The 22,053-nt window shown below is 34.2% G+C and overlaps 1 protein-coding gene across 1 annotated transcript; it reads left to right on the top strand.

Moving 5' to 3' along the window:
- The first annotated feature begins 4,100 nt into the window (after positions 1-4,100).
- LOC149744252 (dachshund homolog 2-like) lies at positions 4,101-19,371 on the top strand. The gene is made up of 2 exons (XM_089904302.1): positions 4,101-4,731; positions 18,202-19,371. The coding sequence occupies exons 1-2, from the start codon at positions 4,605-4,607 to the stop codon at positions 18,390-18,392; spliced, it is 318 nt and encodes a 105-aa protein (XP_089760428.1). The 5' UTR covers positions 4,101-4,604; the 3' UTR covers positions 18,393-19,371.
- The last annotated feature ends 2,682 nt before the right edge of the window (positions 19,372-22,053 follow it).

The raw sequence follows: 22,053 nt of genomic DNA, 5'->3' as shown, positions 1-22,053 counted from the left end.
TTTCTCTACATCCTTGCCAACATTTGTTATTTGATGTCTTTTTAAGAACAGCTTTTCTGACAGGTTTGAGGTGATATCACATTGTGGTTGTGATTTGCATTTCCCTGATAAATAGTGAAGTTGAGCATCTTTTCATGTGCCTATTGGTGATCTGTATATCTTCTTTTGAAAAATGTCTATTCATGTCCTCTGGTCATTTCTTAATCCAGTTTTTTGTTTCTTTGAGGTTGAGTTTTATGAGTTCTTTGTATTTTTGGATATTAAATACTTATATATGATTTGCAATTTTTTTCCATTCAGTAGGTTGCTTTTTCATTTTTTGATGTTTTGTTTGCTGTGCAGAAGCTTTTTAGTTTGATAAAGTTCCACTTGTTTATTTTTGCTTTTGTTGCCTTTGCTTTTGGGGTCAGATCCAAATAATCATTTCCAAGACAAATGTCAAAGTGTTACTGCCTATGTTTCCTCCTAGAAGTTTTATGGTTTCAGGTCTCATATTCATGTCTTTAATCCATCTTGAGTTAATTTGTGTGTAAACTGTAAGATGGTAGTCTAGTTTTATTCTTTTGAATATGGCTGTCCAGTTTTCTCAGCGCTATTTATTGAAGAGATTGTCCTTTCCCCATTGTGTATTCATGTCTCCTTTGTCATACATTAATTGACCATGTGCATGGGATTATTTCTACACTCTTGATTCTGTTCCATTCATCTATGTGTCTGCTTTTATGCCAATACCATATTTTTTGATTATTGTAGCTTTGTAATATAGTTTGAAATCAGGGAGCATGATGCCCCCAACTTTGTTCTTTCTCAAGATTGCTTCAGCTATTCAGGGTCTTTTTTGTATCCATAGAAATTTTAGGATCTTTTTGTTCTATTTCTGTGAAAAAAGTCATTGATTTTGAGAGGGAATGCATTGCATCTGTAGATTGCTTTGAGTAATATTGATATTTTAACAGTATGAATTCTTCCAATCCATAAGCACAGAATATCTTTCCATTTATTTGTGTCTTCTTCAATTTCTTTCATCAGTGTATTATAGTTTTCAGTATATAGGTCTTCCATTTCCTTGGTCAAATTTACTTCTAGCCATATTATTCTTTTTCATGCACTTGTAAATAGAATTGTTTTCTCTGCAACCCAAGAAGAGAGGCCTTGGAAGAAACCAAATCTGTTGACACCTTGATCATGGACTTCTAGCCTCCAGAACTGTGAGAAAATTAATTTTTGTTGTTTAATCTACCCACTCCATGGTGTCTTAGTCCATTTGGTCTGCTATAACAGAAATTCCATAGATGGGTGGCTTGTAAACAACAGGGAATTTATTTCTCACAGTTATGGAAGTTAGAAGACCAAGATCAAGATGATGGTTGAGTTAGTATCTGGTGAGGACCCACTTCTTGGTTCACAGACAACCATATTTTTGCTATGTCCTCACATGGTATAAGGGAGCTCAGGATGTGCCCTTCACATAGTGGTAGAAAAAGGTTGACTCTAGATTACATTGGTAAAAACAAATTTTTAGCTTTAAGTGCAGCTTTAAGTGGAGTAGATGTTATTACAGATTGGCACAAGGGCATAGGGAAATGTAAAGTTTGGGTCTTCCAAAGCCTCCATACTGAGTTATAAGTCAATTTGTATAGACTTTAAAATGGTAAGTAGTTTAGGTCAAAAGACAAAAATGTGTCCAGAGCTTCCTATGCAAATATCAAGGATGTCCCATACTCCTTTGTCACTCACTTCATATATAGTTGCCTTAAGAATGCAGGATAATTTCATATATTTATACTTAGTGAAGATGGGCACAGCTGGTAACCAGCTTCCTTGTATCATTTTTAACCCAGTAGTTAAAAAGATGAGAATTGTTGGAAAAAGTTCATCTAAAGTTCTCATAAAAGCAGACAAAAAAACACCTGGAATCCTTTAATGCAGTTTAAAAATCATTTATATTCAAATTATTTGGAATATGTAATATATAAAACATTAGACAATATCTAATGTACCATTTGTTATTGAAAATTGACTAAAGGATTTTCAATTTATAAAATAAATATTGACATAATCTCAGCTCTAATATTGTTTCATGCTGTTGCTGCTGTGATGGTGCAATACCATGTTAATATCAATGGTATAATTTAGTGTCTTCTAAATGTATCTTTATTTGTCAATGTGTTGCTCATCATTTTACAAATTACAGTTCTGTAATGGTGAGATAATTCATATCTTAGACGTAGTGCTAAAATGATGAAGTGTTTCTGTTGTTGCTCAGCAACTGATCTTCCAAAATTTTGCATTTTCTGGTATTAATCATGTTTATGGGCCCAATGTTACTATAAAGAATTCTCAGTGTTGCAATGTGGTTACTTTCATCATTTATTAAGATACTCCCCTCATCCCCCTCCGTCATTCTTTTTCATTACAGCATAACAACGTCATATTGATTTTAATTGGAATTTCAAATTTGTGAATACTAAATTATGTCAATGCACCAACCATAAAATACCTCCCTGCTCTTAGGCAGTGACTAAACAACAGCAAACATCTGGATGAAAAGAGGGAACAACTGGTGTAATCATAAGAGTGTTGCATGTTTTCAATAAACACACCAAACCTCAACATGATCAAGGGAATGATTTCTGGTCCATTAAGCCAATCTATCAATTCAACTAAATTGCCTATCTTTAAGCTTCCATGCATGTTAACTGAATGGCTTAAAGCAGAAACTGAACAATTAGCTACTTATTTCTTCCCCATTTGATTGGAAAAACTTTGTTTTTATAAGTATGGCCAAGTACTCCTCGGACTTTATATATGCTGATGGAGAATCTAGTGTTTCCTTGTCTGAAACTTGTCTAATTGGAAATTGGCCAAGTCTCCCACTTTTGGATTACAAATTGACTTTGGCCACAAGACGACTTGAAAGTGTCCAGCAGAGGGGATTGATTCCAAGAAGTGGGATAAGAGCAGATGAATGGGTAAAAAGGTTAATAAACCAAATCAAACAAACAAATAAAAACCTCCCAGAGATTCTAGCAGTTTGCTTAAATAAATTTTAAATCCTCAGGTAGAACACCATTTTGCCTTGAAAATATTTCCCTAAAAAGTCTACAACTCTAAAAACTGATTTTGCAAATGTGATACTTGAAAGCAATAGTATAAACTAGGTAAATACTCTATTTTATAAATAAAAACATGCAACCTCTTTGACCCAGAAATCACTCTCTAGGGAATTGATTGAGTCTAAGGAAATATTCAAATGAATGTTGTTATTACAGTAAATTTATAATAGTGACAAATTTGAAACAAACATATAATCCAATGTTTAATAAATTATAGTACATTAACTCAGTAGACTGCTATGTAGCCATTACACTTTGTAAATCTGATACCTGAAGCAACATGGCAGAGATGTTTATAATGTATAAATGAGTATCTATATGAACAAAGCCTAGGAGGGAACTCAAAGAAGTGAAAAAATTTACAATGTTGAATGTTAGGAATATGAGCACCTTGATTTCTTTCTACTTTTATCTTAAGCCAATAAGTGCACATATTTTACAGAATGCCCAAGATCCCCAGGCCTAAATCTCTCTACAAAACAGGGTCAATGTTTTGGCAATCAGATGGGATAGAGTCAGCCATGTGGAGATGCTAATGTCACAATTCCAGCATGGGAATAAGAACAGAACCACTGATCTCTGAATTAATGAAATACATCAAGTGAATAGATGGGGCTGCCCACACAACCATTTTGTTTTCTAAAGCCAGAATGTGTGCTACTGCAGTGATTGGAATTCAACCCCTACCCCTCTTTTTAAAGTATTCTTCTTAAAAAGATGACCTGGAAATAATTCTGTGGTTGTTTCCTACATGCTTTTAAGCAATGGTTCTGCCCCACAGTATGCTAAGTGCCAGATGAAATAGCTATGCCACTGTAGATTATTATGATGATATAGTATAGTAGTCTGCATTTATGCATACTTTACTTCACTCTCTAGCATGGATGATCAAAGTAAAGCACAATTTCAAATTAAGAGCTGTGGTTTTATGTTTTATCCATCTTATTTTGTATAAAAGCCTGCTGTGTATGAAGAGATTAACTTTTTGAGGGCTGGATCTGAAAACAAAATAACTGATCATTTTGTATCTTACCACATATTTTTGCATGTCATCATGCTCTTATGAATATGTTCTTTTTGCGTGAATAGCAACTGCTTTTCATTAAGATATAGCACACGTATGTTAGAGGGTTGGAAGGAGAGGCAGTAGTGTTCAGTTAAAGGCCTTCAACATATAAATGCTTTCAAAAGTTATTCATTATGCTTCCAGATTTTTTAGACTACCTGTAAGGCAAGTGAGCCTATATTTTTAGTGAAAGCTGTTTAGTCTTCCCAGAGTCAGCTTAAATCCAAGGCTATTGAAAGTTTTTGAAACCATCATAAAAATGAGTCACTTATGTTTAATAATAATTATCTATATAGTAATATTAATAATTACAACCCTAAAAAGGGAGTTTAAAAATCCTTCTCATAGAAAGTTGTTAACTTGCAATCTGTTTATATGAATGTTTTTCAGGTGGAAGTGACTCTTCCTGGGATAAGGATAAGATGCAGTCTCCTCTTGCTGCTCCTGGACCCCAACATGGAATTGCTCATGCAGCCCTGGCTGGCCAGCCAGGCCTTGGAGGAGCTCCTACCCTCAATCCACTGCAGCAGAACCAGCTGCTGGCCAATAGTATGTATACTGTACTCCCCAAATTTGGTGTGTAAGAAAAATACCACCCAAGACCCACTGGACAACTTGCAATACCAGGGATGGTTTATTTCTCTTCGATAAGGTTTAACAATTTGAAGTTAGGAAGGTAGATAAAGAGGAATTCATTTGAAAGGGTGAGGTTTTTAGAACAGAGATATATTGAGTGGCCGTATAGCAGAGTAGAGGTACACAGGAGGCTATGTAAGAGAGTAGTTAAGAATTCTGGCTATAGTCACATAAACTTGGGTTTGAATTCCACATCTTTTGAATTCTGTATCACTGTCTGGCTCTGGAGAAGTCAGATAACTTTTCCAAGTCTCAGTTTCCACAACTGAAAAATAGGAATAAAAGTACACCTAGGCATTAAGGTTATTAAGAAAGCTAAAAATAATTAAGGAAAAACTGTTAGCAGTGACTTGCATATAGTAAGTACTTATTACTCAGTAGTCAAACTGCAGCTGAATTATACAAATTCAGGTTTAGATAATGTTTTTAGGAGCTTCAAAGACTCAGAAATCTTTCTGTAGGAAAGCAGGCCTTATATATCTTGCTTAGCTAAAATCTTACTTTTCTTACAGACAGAAAATCTGGGAGAAGAATTCCATTATTCCTTTCTCTGAGACTTTCATTCCCCCACTAGGATTAAGGCAACAGAGGAATTCTGAGATATTTTAACATGATGTCCTAAATCTTAATAAAATTCATCAGTTATTAAGCATATAAAATAAGTTATGGTGTCATCCTTTAAGGAGATTATAATCTAAAGGGTGAAATGTCTCATAAAAAATGTAATGTTAAGCAAAGACAAATAAAATGAATGTCAGAAAAGTTGTAAATATTATAAATCAAAACCAACTGATTAAGACAGACTTATGTCATAAAGAGGGGAAACCTAGAGGACTTCTTGTTTCTGGTCTGACATGTAAAGAGCTTATAAGTTGTCATTCTTGTCTCACAACAAGAAAAAAGTGGACAGTCTGAAAATCAATAGCTCTTTTAAATCCATCGGAGATTGAGTACACGGGGTACAGTTAACCCCCAAACTGGATAGATTGGCAGATACAGAGAATCACAGATTATAGGGAGCAGAAGCCAGAGCTAGAGCCTGGTAGAAGTATTTAAAGAGTAATTGAGTTATTTCTGAAGATTCAGAGTGAATCTAGCTTGAGAGATGAAGACTCCTGGGGGCCCACACTTAGGGGGCCCCTACAGTTTCATGAGTTTTACCTCCAGAACCCTATGAAGTTCTCAGGATGAAGACTTGAGAAAGTTGTCCTCATGCTTCTAGAAGAGGAGAGAAAAAAATAACCATTTCAAAATATGTCCAGAATGTTCTGTCCTCCTTAACAGAGGCCCATCCTCAAAGGAAACTACTTTACCAGAGCTTAAACTATTTGGTTTCACCACAGCCTGACTTGGGGGAAGGGATACAGTAAACTCCAGTACCCTGTAGCCATTGATGCGAGGGAATAGAGATACAAAACTCCAGCCCCTTTAGTTTTTCATGTGGGGAAAGAGAAATACTCAACTCTAGTCCCCTCTAGCCTTCCTGTCTCACCTAAGAGGGCAAAAAGGCAGAAAAGAACTTGTGAAAGTCACAGCCCAAGGACACAGTCTCACTAGGAGACTGAGACTTGATCATAGGATTATAGACCATTTCTTCTCTCTACACATTAGGGCTCTGCCTAATAACAGGGTGTTACAACTGAAAGAACAGAATGCCTCAGAAAGCCTGTAGGTAAAAACAAAGACAACAGGGAAGATAGGAAAATATAGCTGCTAATATGACAACTACAGCAAACAGTAAACAGTCTAACTCCTTGCCAATAAACAAAAAATTTCCCAATAAAGGTCTGTTTATGTCACTTCCCTTTACCCAATACACAATTTCTGGCTTTAAACAAGAAAATTGCAAGGCATGTAAAAGGCAAAAAACACAGTATGAAGAGAAAAAACAAGTGACAGTACCAGAATTACACATAGCAGATATTTTAGAATTATCAGACTAGGAATTTTAAATAACTATGATTAATATACTAAGAGAATGGGAAAAGTGGAAAACAAAAGTATTCATGGAAATTTTAAGCAGAGAAAGGGAAAATCTAAGCATCAAAAGGAAATACTGAAAATCAAAAATACTCCAATAAAATGAAAAATGCCTAAGATGGGCTCATCAGTAGACTGGCCAGGGTCAAGGTAAGGATTAGGAAACTTGGAGATATGTCAAAAGAAACTTCTCAAACTGAAAAAACAAAGCAAAAATGAATGAAAAAGAAAACATAACAGCATATCCAAGAACTGTGTGGCAATTACAAAAGGTGTAGCACACATGTAATGGAAATACTAGAAGGACAAGATTGGGGGAAAGGAAGAGACGAACTATTTGAAGTAACAATGGCCGAAAATTTTCCCAAATTAATGAGAGATTCCAAACTACAGACCCAGAAAGCTTACAAAACACTAAGAAAGATACATATTAACAAATCTACTGCTATGCATATTATAGTCAAAATGGAAAATCAAAAAGAAAAAATCTCGAAGGAAGACAGAGAGAAAAAAAAAAAAACTCCTTACATGTACAGGAACAAAGAGAAGAATTACTTTAGACTTACTTTCAGAAACCAGGCATTGAAGAATAGAGTGGTGTGAAATTGTTGGTGATGAAAGAAAAAATTCCACCAACCTAGAATTTTGTATCCAGTGAAATTTTCCTTTAAAAGTGAGGAAATAAAGACTTCCTCAGATGAACAAAAGTTAAAGGAATTTGTTACCATACCACCAGATCTGCCCTGTAAAAAATGTTAAAAGAAAGTCTTCAGAGAGAAGGAAAATGGTATAGGTCAGAAAGTTGGATCTACAGAAAGAAAGGATGAGAGTTAGAGAAGGAATAAATTAAGGTAAATTATATGTGTGTGTGTGTGTGTGTGTGTGTGTGTGTGTGTATATATATATATATTCTTAATTGAACAAATAAACTGTTCCAAATAACAATAACAATGGTATATTAGGTAATTATACTTTATGGATAAGTGAATAAGTGATATAAATGACAGTGATATTATAAAGGACAGGAGGGAGGAATTGGAAATACTCTGATATAAGGTAACTTCACTACCCATGAAATGGCTTAGTGTTATTTGAAAGCAGATTTAAATAAGTTGTAAAATGTATATTACAAACTCCAGGGGAATCACTTAATTTTTTTAGAAAAATAAGTATAATTAACATGATAAAAGAGGAGAGAAAAATGAGTCATATAAAATGGTCAGTTAACACCAGAGAAAGAATCAAAAGAGTGGAAGACAAGACTTAAAAAAAAAAGGACATGAATAGAAAACAGTAACAAATATGATAGCTACCTATCCAACTATCATCATCACTTTAATATGATTGGTCTAAATACACCAATTAAAGACATAGACTGGCCTATGAATATTAGTGACCCGGGATATTGATGATTTTGCTTGTACTTAAAATACTTCTTGTGTAATCAGGTATCAAGTAAAAGAAAAGCAAAAAAAAGCAAAAGCAGCAACAGCAAAAAGTAAAAATAATGGAGACACAGTAGATAAGAAAACTCAGGATCCAGCCATGCTGAGAACCACCCTCCCACCAGTGGGCTGGCACAATCCCTGGGACTGCCTGAGCAGTGCAGCCAGCCCAGCCCTACACACCCATGAGCTTGAAGCCATTGCACAAGGAAAGGCCTGGCAGCCAAATGGGCTGGTGACTAACCTCACCTACCAGTGTGCCCATAGTAGTTGAACCCATCACAACAGAAGGGCTCATGCAGCCCACACAGAAGTCACTCCTAGAGCACATAGCTCTGCCAACCAGAAGGTTTATGCTGCTGTGCCCCATAGGACGTCTCCTATAAAAGGCCAATTTTCCAAAATCAGGAAATGTAACCAACCTACTTAATACATAGAAATATACATAGAAAATTAGGCAAAGTGAGGAGACAGAGGAATGTGTTCCAAACAGAGAAACAAGACAAAACCACAGAAGAAAAACATAGCAAAGTGGAAACAAGCAATCTACCCAATAAAGAGTTCAACTTAATAATCATAAAGATGCTCAATGAAGTCAGGAGAAGAATAGATGATCACAGTGAGAAGCTTTACAAATAGTTAGAAAATATAAAGAAGAACTAAACAGAAATGAAGAATACAATAACCTAAATAAAAAATGCACTAGAAGGGATCAATAGTAGATTAGATGATACAGAGGAATGCACTGGCAAAATGGAAGACAGAGTAGTGGAAATCACTCAAGCTGAACAGAAAAAAGGAAAATAATTTTAAAAAATGAGAACAGTTTAGAAGACATCTGGGACAACATCAAGCATTCTAACATCAGCATGCTGGGGGGGGCAGGAAGAGAAGAGAGGACAGAGAATTTATTTGAATAAGTAATAGCTGAAAACTTCCCTACCCTGGGAAAGGAAATGGACATCCAGGTCCAGGAAGCACAGATAGTTCCAGACAAGGTGAAACCAAACAGATCCACACCAAGACAAATTATAATTAAAATGACAAAAAATAAAGAGAAAATCTTAAAAACAGTAATATGCAAGCAGCTGGTTACTTTGAAGGGAACTTCCATAAAACAATCAGACCCTTATCAGCAGAAACTTTGCAGGCCAGAAATGACTGGCATGATGAAAGTGATTAATGGCAAAACCCTACAACCAAGAATAAACAATCTGGTAAGGCTGTCATTCATATTTGAAGGAGAGATAGTTTTACAGACAAGCAAAAACTAAAGAGTTCAGCACCACTAAAACTGCTTTGCAAGAAATGTTAAAAGAACTCCTTTAAGTGGAAAAGACCACAACTAGAAATATAAAAATTATGAAAGGAAATGTCTCATTGGTAAAGGCAAACATACAGGAAAGGTAGTAGATCAACCACTTAAAAGCTGGTAGTAAGGTTAAAAGATAAAAGTAGTAAAATCATCTATATCCACAATAAGTAGTTAAGTGATATACAAAACAAAAAAAAAAGTAAAATATGACATCAAAAACATTACCTGTGAAGGATGGAGAATAAAATGCAGGGTTGTTAGAATCTGTTTGAACTTAAGAGATCATCCACTTAATATATGAAGCACATGGTAAAGACAAACCAAAAACCTATAATAGATACACACAAAAAAGGAGAAAGTGTTCAAATATAACATTAAAGATAGTCATCGAATCACAAGGGAAGAGAGCAAAAGGTAAGAAAGGAACAAAAGAGAACTTCAAAAACAATCAGAAAACAAAATGACAGTAAGTACACATCTATCAATAATTACTTTAAATGTAAATGGAATAAATATTCCAACCAAGAGAAACAGGTTTGGTTATATTGATTAAAAAACAAGACTCATACATATGCTGCTTATAAGAGACTCACTTCAGATCTAAAGACACATACAGACTGAAACTGAGAGAATGGGAAAAGGTACTTCATGCAGATGGAAATGAAGAAAGCTGGGGTAGCAATACTTATATCAGACAACACAGACTTTAAAACAAAGACTGTAGCAAGAGAAAGAAGGGCATTACATAATTATAAAAGGATCAATCCAACAAGTAGATATAACAATTATAAATATATGTGAACTCAATATAAGAGCACCCAAATACATAGCAAATACTATCAAACATAAAGGGAGAAATTGACAGTAACAAAATAATAGTAAGTGACATTTACACCCCATTTACAACAGTGGATCTATCACTCAAACAAAAATCAATAAGGAAACATTGGCCTTAAATGACACATTAGATCAGATGGAATTAAAAGATACATACATAGAACATGACATCCAAAACCTGCAGAATAACATTCTTTTCAAGTGCACATGGAACACTTTCCAGGATAGATCACATGCTGGGCCACAAACAAGTCCCAATAAATTTAGCAAGGTTGAAATCATATCAAGCATCTTTTCCCACCACAACGCTATGAGACTAGAAATCAGCCATAATGAAATGAACTGCAAAAACACAAAAATGTGGAGGCTACACAATATGCTACTGAACAATCAATGTGTCACTAAGAAATCAAAGAAGAAATTAAAAATACCTGGAGACAAATGGAAATGGAAAAAAAAATTCAAAATCTATGGAAAACAAAAGCAATTCTAAGAGGGTTGTTTATAGTGATATAAGTCCATTCCTGGAAAGAAGAAAAATCTTAAACAACTTAACCTTACACATAAAGGAACTAGAAAAAAACCCCAAAGTTAGTAGAAAGAAAGAAATAATAAAGATCAGAGCAGAAGTAAAGGATATAGAGACAAAAATAGTAAAGATCAAGGAAACTAAGAGTTGGTTCTGTTAAAATGTAAACAACATTGTTAAATCTTTAGGCAGACCCATGAAGAAAAAAAGAGAGAAGACCCAACTAAATAAAATCAACAATGAAAAAGGAGAATTTAAACCAGTACCACAGAAATACAAAGGATCCTAAGAGTTTACCTCAAACAATTACATGCCAATAAAATGGACAACCTAGAAGAAATGGAAAAATTTCTAGAAATGTACAATCTCCCAGGATTGACTCTGAAATAAATAGAAAATATGACCAGTAAGGAAATCAAATTAATAATAGAAAAACTCCCAACAAATAGAAGTCCAGTACCAGATGGCTTCACAGGTGAATTCTACCATACATTTAAAGAAGAGTGAATGCCTATCATTCTCAAACTATTCCAAAATATTGAAAAGGAAGGAATGCTTCCGAACTAATTCCATGAAGCCAACGTCACACTTATACCAAAATCAGACAAAGACACCACAAAAAATAAAATTAGAGGCCAATATCACTGTTGAACATATATGCAAAAATTCTCAACAAAATATTAGCAAACTGAATCAGCAATTGATTAAAAAGATCATATACCATGATCAAGTGGAATTTATTACAGGGATACAAGGATGGCTCAATATCTGAAACTCAGTCAACATAATACACCACATTAGCAAAACAAAAGATAAAAATCATCTCAATAGATGCAGAAAAAGCTTTTAATAAAATCCAACATCCATTTATGATTAAAAACTCTTAATAATATTAGTATAGAGGGAAGATATCTCAACATAATAAAGGCCATATATTACAGACCTACATCCAACAGAGTACACAATGGTGAAAAGCTCATAACACTTCATCTAAGGTCAGGAACAAGACAAAGATACCCACTCTTGCCACTTTTATTCAAGATCGTTCTAGCCACAGCAATCAGATAAGAAAAAATAAATAAAAGGAACCCAAATTGGAAGGGAAGTAAAAACTCACTGTTTGTAAATGATGTGATACTATATAGAGAACACTCTAAAGATACCACCCAAAACTATTAGAGCTAAAAAAAAATTCAGTAAATTTGTAGGAAACAAAATTAATATACAGAAATCTATTGCATTTATATACACTAACAATGAACTATCTGAAAGAGAAGTTAAGAAAACAATTTCATTTGCAATTGCATTAAAAAGAATGAAATACCTAGGAATAAGCCAAACCAAGAAGTTAAACGTTTTGTACTCAGGAAACTGTAAGACGTTGATGAAAGAAATTGAAGATGACACAAACAAATAGAAGGAAACGCTATGCTCATGGATTGGAAAAATTAATATTGTTAAAATGACCATACTACCCAAGGCAATCTACAGATTCAATGCAGACTCTATCAAAATACCCATGGCATTTTTCACAGAACTAGAACAAATAATTCTAAAATTTATATGGAAACATGAAAGACCCCAAAACAATCTTGAGAAAGAAAAACAAAGCTGGAGGTGTCATGCTCCCTGATTCCAAGATGTACTTCAAAGCTACAGTAATCCAAACAGTATGGTACTGGCACAAGAACAGACACATAGATCAATGAAACAGAATAGGGAGCCCAGATATGATCCGAGACTCACATGGTCAATAAATCTCTGGCAAAGGAGGCAAAGTTTACAATGGGGAAAAGACAGCCTCTTCAGTAAATGGTGTTGGGAAACTGGACAGCTACATGGAAAAGAATCAAACTGGACTACTTTCTCACACAATATACAAAAATAAACTCAAACAGATTAAAGACTTAAAAGTAAAACCTGAAACATAAAACTCATAAAAAATCATAGGCAGTAAGTTCTTTGACCTCAATCTTAGCAATATATTTTTGGATATGTGTCCTCAGGCAAGGGAAACAAAAGCAAAAATAATCAATTGTGACTACCTAAAACTAAAAAACTTCTGCACAGTGAAGGAAACTATTAATAAAAGAAAAGTCTGCCTACTGAATGGGAGAAGATATTTATATAAGATATATCTGATAAGGCGATAATATCCAAAACATACAAAGGACTCATTCAGCTCAACATCAAAAAATCACCTGATTAAAAAATGGGCAGTGGACTTGAATAGACATTTTTCCAAAGAAGACATGCAGATGGCCAACAGATGCATGAAAATATGCTCAACATCACTAATCATCAGGGAAATGCAAATCAAAACCAAAATGAGATCTCACCTCATGCCTGTCAAAAAGATAAGAAGTAACAAATATTGGCAAGGATTTGGAGAAAAGGAACCCTCATGCACTGTTGATGGAATGTTAATTGGTGTAGCCACTATGTAAAATGATATGGACATTCCTCAAAAAATTGAAAATAGAACTACCATACCATCCAGCAGTTCCACTCCTGGGTATTTATCTGAGGAAACCAAAAATACTAATTTGAAAGAAAAAATATGTACCTAACTGTTCATAGCAGCATTATTTATAGTAGCCAAGATAATGGAAGCCACCTAAATGTCTACAACTGATGAATGGTTAAAGAAGAGGTGAAATATTAGTCAGCACTTGAAATCTTGCCATTTGCAACAATGTGGATGGACCTGGAGGGTACTATGCTTAGAGAAATGTCAGACAGAGAAAGACAAATACTGTATGTTTTCACTTATATGCGGAATTTAAAAAACAAATCAAATTAACAAATATTACAAAACATAAACAGACTCACAGATTCAGAGAACAAACTAGTTGTTACCACAAGGGGCAGGTGTTGGGGGAAGGGCAAAATAGGTGATGGGGATTAAGAGGTACAAACTACAGGTTATAAAACAGATAGATCTTAGGGATGTAATGAACAACACAGGGAATAGAGTCAATATTTTATAATAACTTTGTATGGTGCATAATCTATAAAAGTATCGAATCATCAAGTGTACACCTGAAGCTAATATAACATTGTAAGTCAATTATATTTCAATTTTAAAAAAAGAAATAGCCTAATTAAAAATGGGTCAAAGACCTGAACAGACACCTCATCAAATAAGATATACAGATGACAAATAATCATATGAAAATATACTCAACATCATATGCCATTAGGGAGTTTCAGATTAAAACAAATGAGATACCCCTGCACACCTATTGGAATGGCTAAAATCCAAAACTTCATCAACATTAATTGCTGGTATGGATTTGGAGCAAGAGGAGCTCTCATTCATTGCTGGTGGGAATGCAATATGGGACAGCCATATTGGAAAGCATTTGACAGTTTCTCACAAAGCTAAACCGAGTCTCCCTTGTTTATCAAATGAATTGAAAATTTATGTCCACACAAATATCTACATACCAATGTTTATAGCAATCCTATTCATAATTGCTAAAAGTTGGAAGCAAACCACAGTGTCCTTCAATAGCTGAATGAGTAAACAAACTGTGGTATATCCATGCCATGGAAGAATAGTTAGCAATAAAAACAAATGAGTTGTGATGCCTGGAAAAGACTAGTGCATATATCTAAGAGAAACAAAGCCAGCCTGAAAAAAACAAATACTGTATGAGTCCACGTATATGGCATTCAGGAAAAGGCAAATCTATAGAGACATTAAAAGCCAAGTGTAAGAGGAGGGGTGAATAGATGGAGCAGAAGGGATTCTTAAGGCCAGTTAAACTAACTATTCTGTATTATACTGTAATGGTAGATACATGATACTGTGCATTTGTGAAAATCCTTAGAATTTGCAACACAAAGAATGAACTCTATTGCACACTATGGACAGTAGTTAATAATAATGTATCAATATTGATTCATCCATTGTAGCAAGTGTACCTCACTAATCCATGATGTTACTTAGAGGGGAAACTGCTGGTGGAGGGGAAGTATATGGAAATTCTCTGTAAATTCTGCTCATTTTTTTCTGTAAACCTAAAACTGCTCTAAAATTAAAGTCCATTGATGAAAAGGAGGAGGAGGACTTTTACCATACCCAAATAAATGTGTTAGAGTGGTAGATTCCAGAGAGAGGCATCAACAAAAGTGAAGGCTAAGGTAAGTTAAAATTGCAGAGAGCTACAACTAGTCCAGAGGGGCTAGAGTAGAGCATACACAGAGGGATATAGTGAGATATCAAAGCTAGAAATGTATGTTCACATGAAACCAAAGAGCTTATATTTTATTCTAGAGACAGTGAGTAGCCACCGAAAGTCTAAAAATTGGAGTGGAAAGGCAAATTAAATGGCATAGGAAAACCAGGAAGACAGGTTACCTTCTAAGCATGGTGGGATTAGTGCCTGACTGTAGAATGCAATATATCACAGAGGAAAACATGACTTGGAAACCAAATGAATGTGATATTTTAGAGGGAAGATTAGAGTATTATTGAAGTTTGTAACCTTAATGGCTGGGAGGAGGTGGTGCCATGCACTTACATAAAAGTTATAGGAGTTGCCAGAATACCAAGATGCATTAGAAAGAGTGCTTATAGTCATCTGCCTGATGTCCTTGTGGTTGACAGGAAAGAAAAATTCATTTTGGTGATATTTAAAAAGTGTTTGTCTTCATTACCATTCTATTAAAAGTTGCTGTACATTTCTGACATATGACTAAATGAGCCAGATTGCTGGAGTATTGTATACTATTGATAGCTCTTAATGTTTCCAGCTTTGGGAAAAGGTTGACTTACATAATTCAGTATTTGCATATGCTTTGCATGTGCAGCTCAACTGGGGTCACTGTTAAACTTGCCTGTAATATAAATATTAGCTTAAATTCCAGGGTACTATAGTCAATTCATGGTTAGTTATTGTAGGTCATGATATGAAATTGTGACTTTTAAGCCCTTCATGGTTATTTGAAATGTTTGATGAATTGTATTTTAAAACTGTCAATGAGCTGTTAAATTCTGTTTGTGGTTTGCATTTAGTTTGCATGTCAATTGGACTTTAAGTAGGCATATGACTTGATACTGCCAGATGGTATCTGAATGATGCTGGAAAACTTTGGAGAATGAGGAAAGATTATTATACTGCTAAGGGAAATGTAAACTGAACAAAAGTTTATTTGAGAGGTAAATGGAGGCACTGATGGCTACTTTTCATCTACGGTTTGATCAATTTTCTATTCAAATACTGAGTCCATAAAGAAGAATTGGAAGTCTATAATTATCTTGGGTTTGTGATAAATGAGAAGCTTATATAGAAATATACATATGTTATTGATGGTTGCTATTACATGGAGCATAAAGTGAAGGTTCTTAGGGGAAGATAAATAGTGATTAATTTATGTTATGGAATATCCTATCATTATAGCAAAGCTGTATGATAGTTAACGTATAAAATGCATATATATCTAAGTAATTTTGAAAGCTTAACTGAAAATAAACCAATTTAAAACGGGGTGCAGAAATCCATTTTGAATTCAGTGTTTACGTTGTGTTCAGGCTTTAAATTAATAATCACAGGAAAAAGGTTTCACATCTGAAAAGTATGTTTTGATAGATTGCTCCTAAAAAGGATTCAGAGACTGAGTCATAAGTGAAGTGATGGGGAAAAGTTTAAAATACTTTATCAATATTCTTTGGGGATTTGGAGTCATAGGAAGTATAGAATATGTTTCCCTTCTGGGGTTCCATGCAAAATTTGTTTCTAGCTTTTTTATTATCCTTGTGTAATTCTGATAACAGTGCATTTTGTAGCTATCTTTATCAGAAATATTGGTGATGGTTGTATTCTTTATTTACAAGTTTCTTTAATAGAGATAACCACTTTAATGTATGAGACCTGTTATATCCGGAAGTTTGTTTTATTGTGCTGCTTTTGAAATTGTTTTGTTAATGACTTTAATTCAACCATTATTGTTGAACCCAGGAGATGGACTTCAAATCAATTCACAATGTTTCTTCCTTCGAGCCTCCTTTTTGTCCTAAAAATATGTGTGTAAAGTGTTTGTATTACTGTTACTGTTGTTTTGAGGAAAGTTATTTAAGGGGCCTGTGAATATATTTCCTATAGATTCATTGTTGTACACTTGCTGTTGTGATATGGGAAGCAAGAAAAAATGAGGGGATGGCAAAGAGGAAAAAGAGATGTTATTAACAGTTGATAATTGTGTGCAAGACAAACACAAACATTGCCCATAGTAGAATGTTAATAGTCGGTAACAATTTAGGAAAATTTTAGGCAAGCATGTTTTAGAACATCTGTTAAAGATTGATAGTTTCTGGGCTCATGTCCAAAAGAAGGCAAGATCAAGATAATAGTTTAAAATACATTATAAAGTGCTATGGTTTACTTATTGTAGTCATGTTAACATCCGTAATGTTAAGTTAACTTTCCTTATCCTCTGCTCAAAGGTATTTCTTCACAATCCCAACCTTATAAGGGGAAAGTAGACAACTATTTTAATTTGTTACCATTTTCGTGATGACATATCTGTGGCTACCACAAGTGTAATGTGGATAGTACTTGAAAGATATTAAGAAATTCAAAATATGTGAGAAATATTTCACATTGCATAAGAAAACAAATGGAATTCTTGATGCTACTCAAAGATATTGGTATTTGTTATTAAACTGGAAAACAGGCTGATATTTTGGTAGGGGAGTTATTCCTTACAGACAAATGTTCCAAATTAGAGCTATACACATTCATTTTAGAGATTTATAACTAAAAGAGTAGGACATATTCCAAATCTTATTTTCTTCAATAATTCTGAAGCCTAATCTATATCTTATCATACCAGCGCCACTATTATGTCTCCTAAAGAAAGAGTTAAGCTAGAAACTATCTACACATCAGTACATTATAATGTTTGAAAAGAAAGTTACTTCTTTTTGTTAAACAAAGTGATGTTCAGCTGAAAGATTTTTGTCTGTTTTTATAAGTAAAAATGTTTGAACCCTGAAACTATTTTGGGAGTGACAGCATGAACAAGGAATATTGTTAAATAAAAGTCTGTGGATATAGGAATATTTTAAAATTATAAAACAATGTTAAATGCCATAAGTACTAGTAATTTCTCAGAGATACTAGGATATATTAAAAATTCATTTAAAAAAATTCAACAAGAGTGAAATATAGATTTTTTTTTACTATTTTATAGGATCAATTTTGATGTGATTTCCCTTTGTCCAAACAATGTAACTAATGTAATAATTTAACATGTGCTGTCTCTTTTAGGACTGGATCTGCCATTTATGATGATGCCTCATCCCCTACTTCCAGTCAGCTTACCTCCTGCATCAGTTGCCATGGCAATGAATCAGATGAACCATCTCAATACTATTGCCAACATGGCTGCTGCAGCCCAGATTCACAGTCCAATCTCCAGAGCTGGGGCCTCAGTTATAAAGGTAAAAATCATGATTTAGAAGAGGACAAAGGTGTTAATTACATGTAAATGTTGATAAAATAATAGCAATACCATTAGATCTTCAGTATAAACACACAGCTCATTGACTCAGTTGCTTAGCATAAAGTATTGATGAGTTTGATTTCTGACTAAGCCTGCTAAGGTGTTTTTTGTTTTTTATTTTTGTTATTGTTGTTGTTTGTTTTCATTAAATGACCACAGATATGACCTTTACTTCTAGCTTCCTGTCTTGCATTCATAAGAACAGTGTGTGGGAGGTGTGCCCAGCTAAGGACAGAGTAGAAGAATGTGCAAAATCCATTCCCATTGCTGGTGTGAGACAAAGTAACCACTGCATCTTTTTGGTGTTTGTGATGCGGTTGTGGAGTAGTATATACCATACAAGGCTTATACTCAGAAAGATCTGAATTTCAATTCTTATTCTGCCAATTAATCGCTGAATGACCTTGGATATGACAATTAACCCTTCTGAACTTGTTTCCACAACTGTAAAATATAGGTGATAGTAATAATCTATACCATTTATTTCATTGGCTCTCTGGAGATAATATGAGTAAAATATAGTTTAAAACTGTGAAACATTAAATAAATACTTATGATAATTTATATCATTATCATCATATTCTAGAATAATTTTTTTCAAAATTTCAGGATAAATGGGTAATGAAACACAAATAATATTTTATAATCCTCCTTATGTCTCCTATTAGTTTGGCAAATGGCCTCTCTGCCCTCCAAGTAACACGTGAAATAAGCTCTTTCATATATTTTTCCTTTTGTTGAGGAGATAATATAAGGGTATATAGGATCAAAAGAGTAGCTAATCCGGGCAACCCTTGATTTGTTCCTTTGTTCCTCCATTTATTCAACAAATATTATACTCTTGATATTTACACATCACAGAGAGAGAAATATAGGATATGAATAGGACATAATTCCTGACTTCCAGGACTCACAAATTAAATTTAAGACAAGCAACAAGTACCATTTAACTTACATAAGACTGTGATGGATAGCATAGAGAACAACCAAGTATTACCAGAATTTAGAGGAGGGAGAGATCAAACCTAGATTGAAGAAAGAGAGAGCAGTAATCACAAATGGAATTACAGTTGATGGATTTGAGCTGGGCTTTGAAATATTGATATGATTGTAATAGATGCACATGGGAGTAAAAGAAGTGAAGGCAGAAGAAATGTGAGATTCTAGACATTTTTGTTCCATTTTAAATTAGCTTCCAGTTTGTGGGACTTCTAAAACAATGAAGAATGGATAAAGAAGATGTGGCACATATATACAATGGAATATTACTCAGCCATAAAAAGAAATGAAATTGAGTTATTTGTAGTGAGGTGGATGGACCTAGAGTCTGTCATACAGAGTGAAGTAAGTCAGAAAGAGAAAGACAAATACCATATGCTAACACATATATATGGAACCGAAGAAAAAAAATGTCATGAAGAATCTAGGGGTAAGACAGGAATAAAGACACAGACCTACTAGAGAATGGACTTGAGGATATGGGGAGGGGGAAGGGTAAGCTGTGACAAAGTGAGAGAGTCGCATGGACATATATACACTACCAAACATAGAATAGATAGCTGGTGGGAAGCAGCTGCATAGCAAAGGGAGATCAACAAGGTGCTTTGTGACCACCTAAAGGGGTGGGATAAGGAGGGTGGGAGGGAGGGAGACACAAGAGGGAAGAGATATGGGAACATGTGTATATGTGTAACTGATTCACGTTGTTGTAAAGCGGAAACTAGCACACCATTGTAAAGCAATTATACTCCAATAAAGATGTAAAAAAAAAAATTTAAAACATAACCTTTGTAGGAAAGGCAAAGAAAAACTGATAAATTTTTATTAAGCTCCATATATATTTCCATGGCCAAGAGGCATTGTGCTTCCTGTAAAGGTTGTGGTCCTCAGTGAACTAGTCTACTCCAGCTAATCAGAGCTCTGTTTGAATACTTGATCAGAACGTAAACCAGGAATCTGAGTTGTCTTTGAGACAAAAAATCACCCATGAACATTATTTAAATGATGGAATAGGGGCTTCCCTGGTGGCGCAGTGGTTGAGAGTCCACCTGCCGATGCAGGGGACACGGGTTCGTGCCCCAGTCCAGGAAGATCCCACATGACGTGGAGCGGCTGGGCCCTTGAGCCATGGCCGCTGAGCCTGCGCGTCCGGAGCCTGTGCTCCGCAATGGGAGAGGCAACAACAGTGAGAGGCCCGCGTACCGCAAAAAAAAAAAAAAAAAAGATGGAATAAGTTTCCTATGATTTTGAAATTGGATGGCTACTATATAAATGTGACCCCACACAAAACAGGGAAACTCTATTATGAAAAAAAAAACATGATTTACAGTAATGGAATTGTCACGCTTACTTTGAAATGATGAAAAAATACTCTCAATAGAGGCATGATTATGGCTCTTCAGAAGTACCTTTGTTTACTTTCTTAATGACCATTACTCAGAATGAATCAGCTACATTTTGATTGAATGTTTGGGACTTTTGATAGCTTTGTGATGAATTTGGATCAAAGAGGCACTTGGGGACGGAGTTCATGACTAGTATTTGGCTATTGGTGGAGATAACGATTGAAATGGAAAGGATAATTATCTTTTCCTTTAATAATCCAAATATTGTTAATGTATAAAAGCAATATAGCTATATTTTTGTTTATTGCTGATTTGTCTATTTCATATGCAACCTATTTTAAGAGGAAGTCAGAACCTTCACAAACACAATTGGATACTGTTTTGTAAAAGTTGACATGGATCACATGGTTATTTAAGTCCTGCAATTATGCAGAAAGCATTTTACGCTGAAGAAAATTACATCTACTTTCATATAGTTATTTTGACTAAAGTCAGTTGAAAACAAAATATTTATTTTGCATTCCTTTTGATAAATTTCTCTGCAAATCTATTGAAATAGATTTCCATCAGAGGATGAGAAGGAAATAAAAAAATTTTTTTACAGAGTTGAATTCAGTGAATATGCAGTGAGAAGTTTTTAATATATTTGCCAAGTTTTTCTTGTTTATTTTTGCAAAGGTGCTATTGTATGATAGTAACATTATTAGTTTTAAAATAATAATTCACAGGAACTAGCATAACAAAAATATTTGAATTAATTGACAAATTAGGTGTTCATATGTTAAAACCTCACCCCTTCTTTTAAGAACAGTTATCAATATGATACTATGTGGTACCCAATTATATGGACAGAAATTTCACACCTCTGTTGATCTATATTTCAACAGAAATTTGTTTTCAATGTGCTTCTTGATGAAGCACGTTTTCAAAGTTCAATCTATTAAAATATCACATGCAGTGGGCAAACCTATGAATTGAGAGTTTATCATGTACTACTACTTGTCACATACAGGAACTATTAAAAAAACACATTTTCTCTATTACATGTACAGATTATTTTTATCCTGGTAGTTTGTCATAAAAAAACAGGTATTTAAATTTGTATTACTCATTGTAATTACTCACAAAATATTTGCATTGAAGTCATCAGATCTTTTATATTATATTTACCATTTAGAGGAAAACTGTCCTTCCAAAATTTGAATGATCAGAAAATTTAACATTTAACATTTAGAAATAAATGACATAATTATGGAATTTGATTTTTTCTGA

This window comes from Delphinapterus leucas, chromosome X (assembly GCF_059928025.1).
Source record: "Delphinapterus leucas isolate spDelLeu-1000000601 "Yukka" chromosome X, BTC_Dleu_Yukka2, whole genome shotgun sequence".
Lineage (NCBI taxonomy): Eukaryota > Metazoa > Chordata > Mammalia > Artiodactyla > Monodontidae > Delphinapterus > Delphinapterus leucas.
Note: the sequence above shows the minus strand (reverse complement) of the source record. Positions and strands in the feature narration are given on the sequence as shown.

Excerpts from the sequence above, each read along its gene's own strand:
- LOC149744252 (XM_089904302.1), top strand. The coding sequence starts at position 4,605 with ATGCAGTCTCCTCTTGCTGCTCCTGGACCCCAACATGGAATTGCTCAT. Across the intron at positions 4,732-18,201 it reads GAACCAGCTGCTGGCCAATA|GACTGGATCTGCCATTTATG; the intron begins GTATGTATACTG and ends TGTCTCTTTTAG.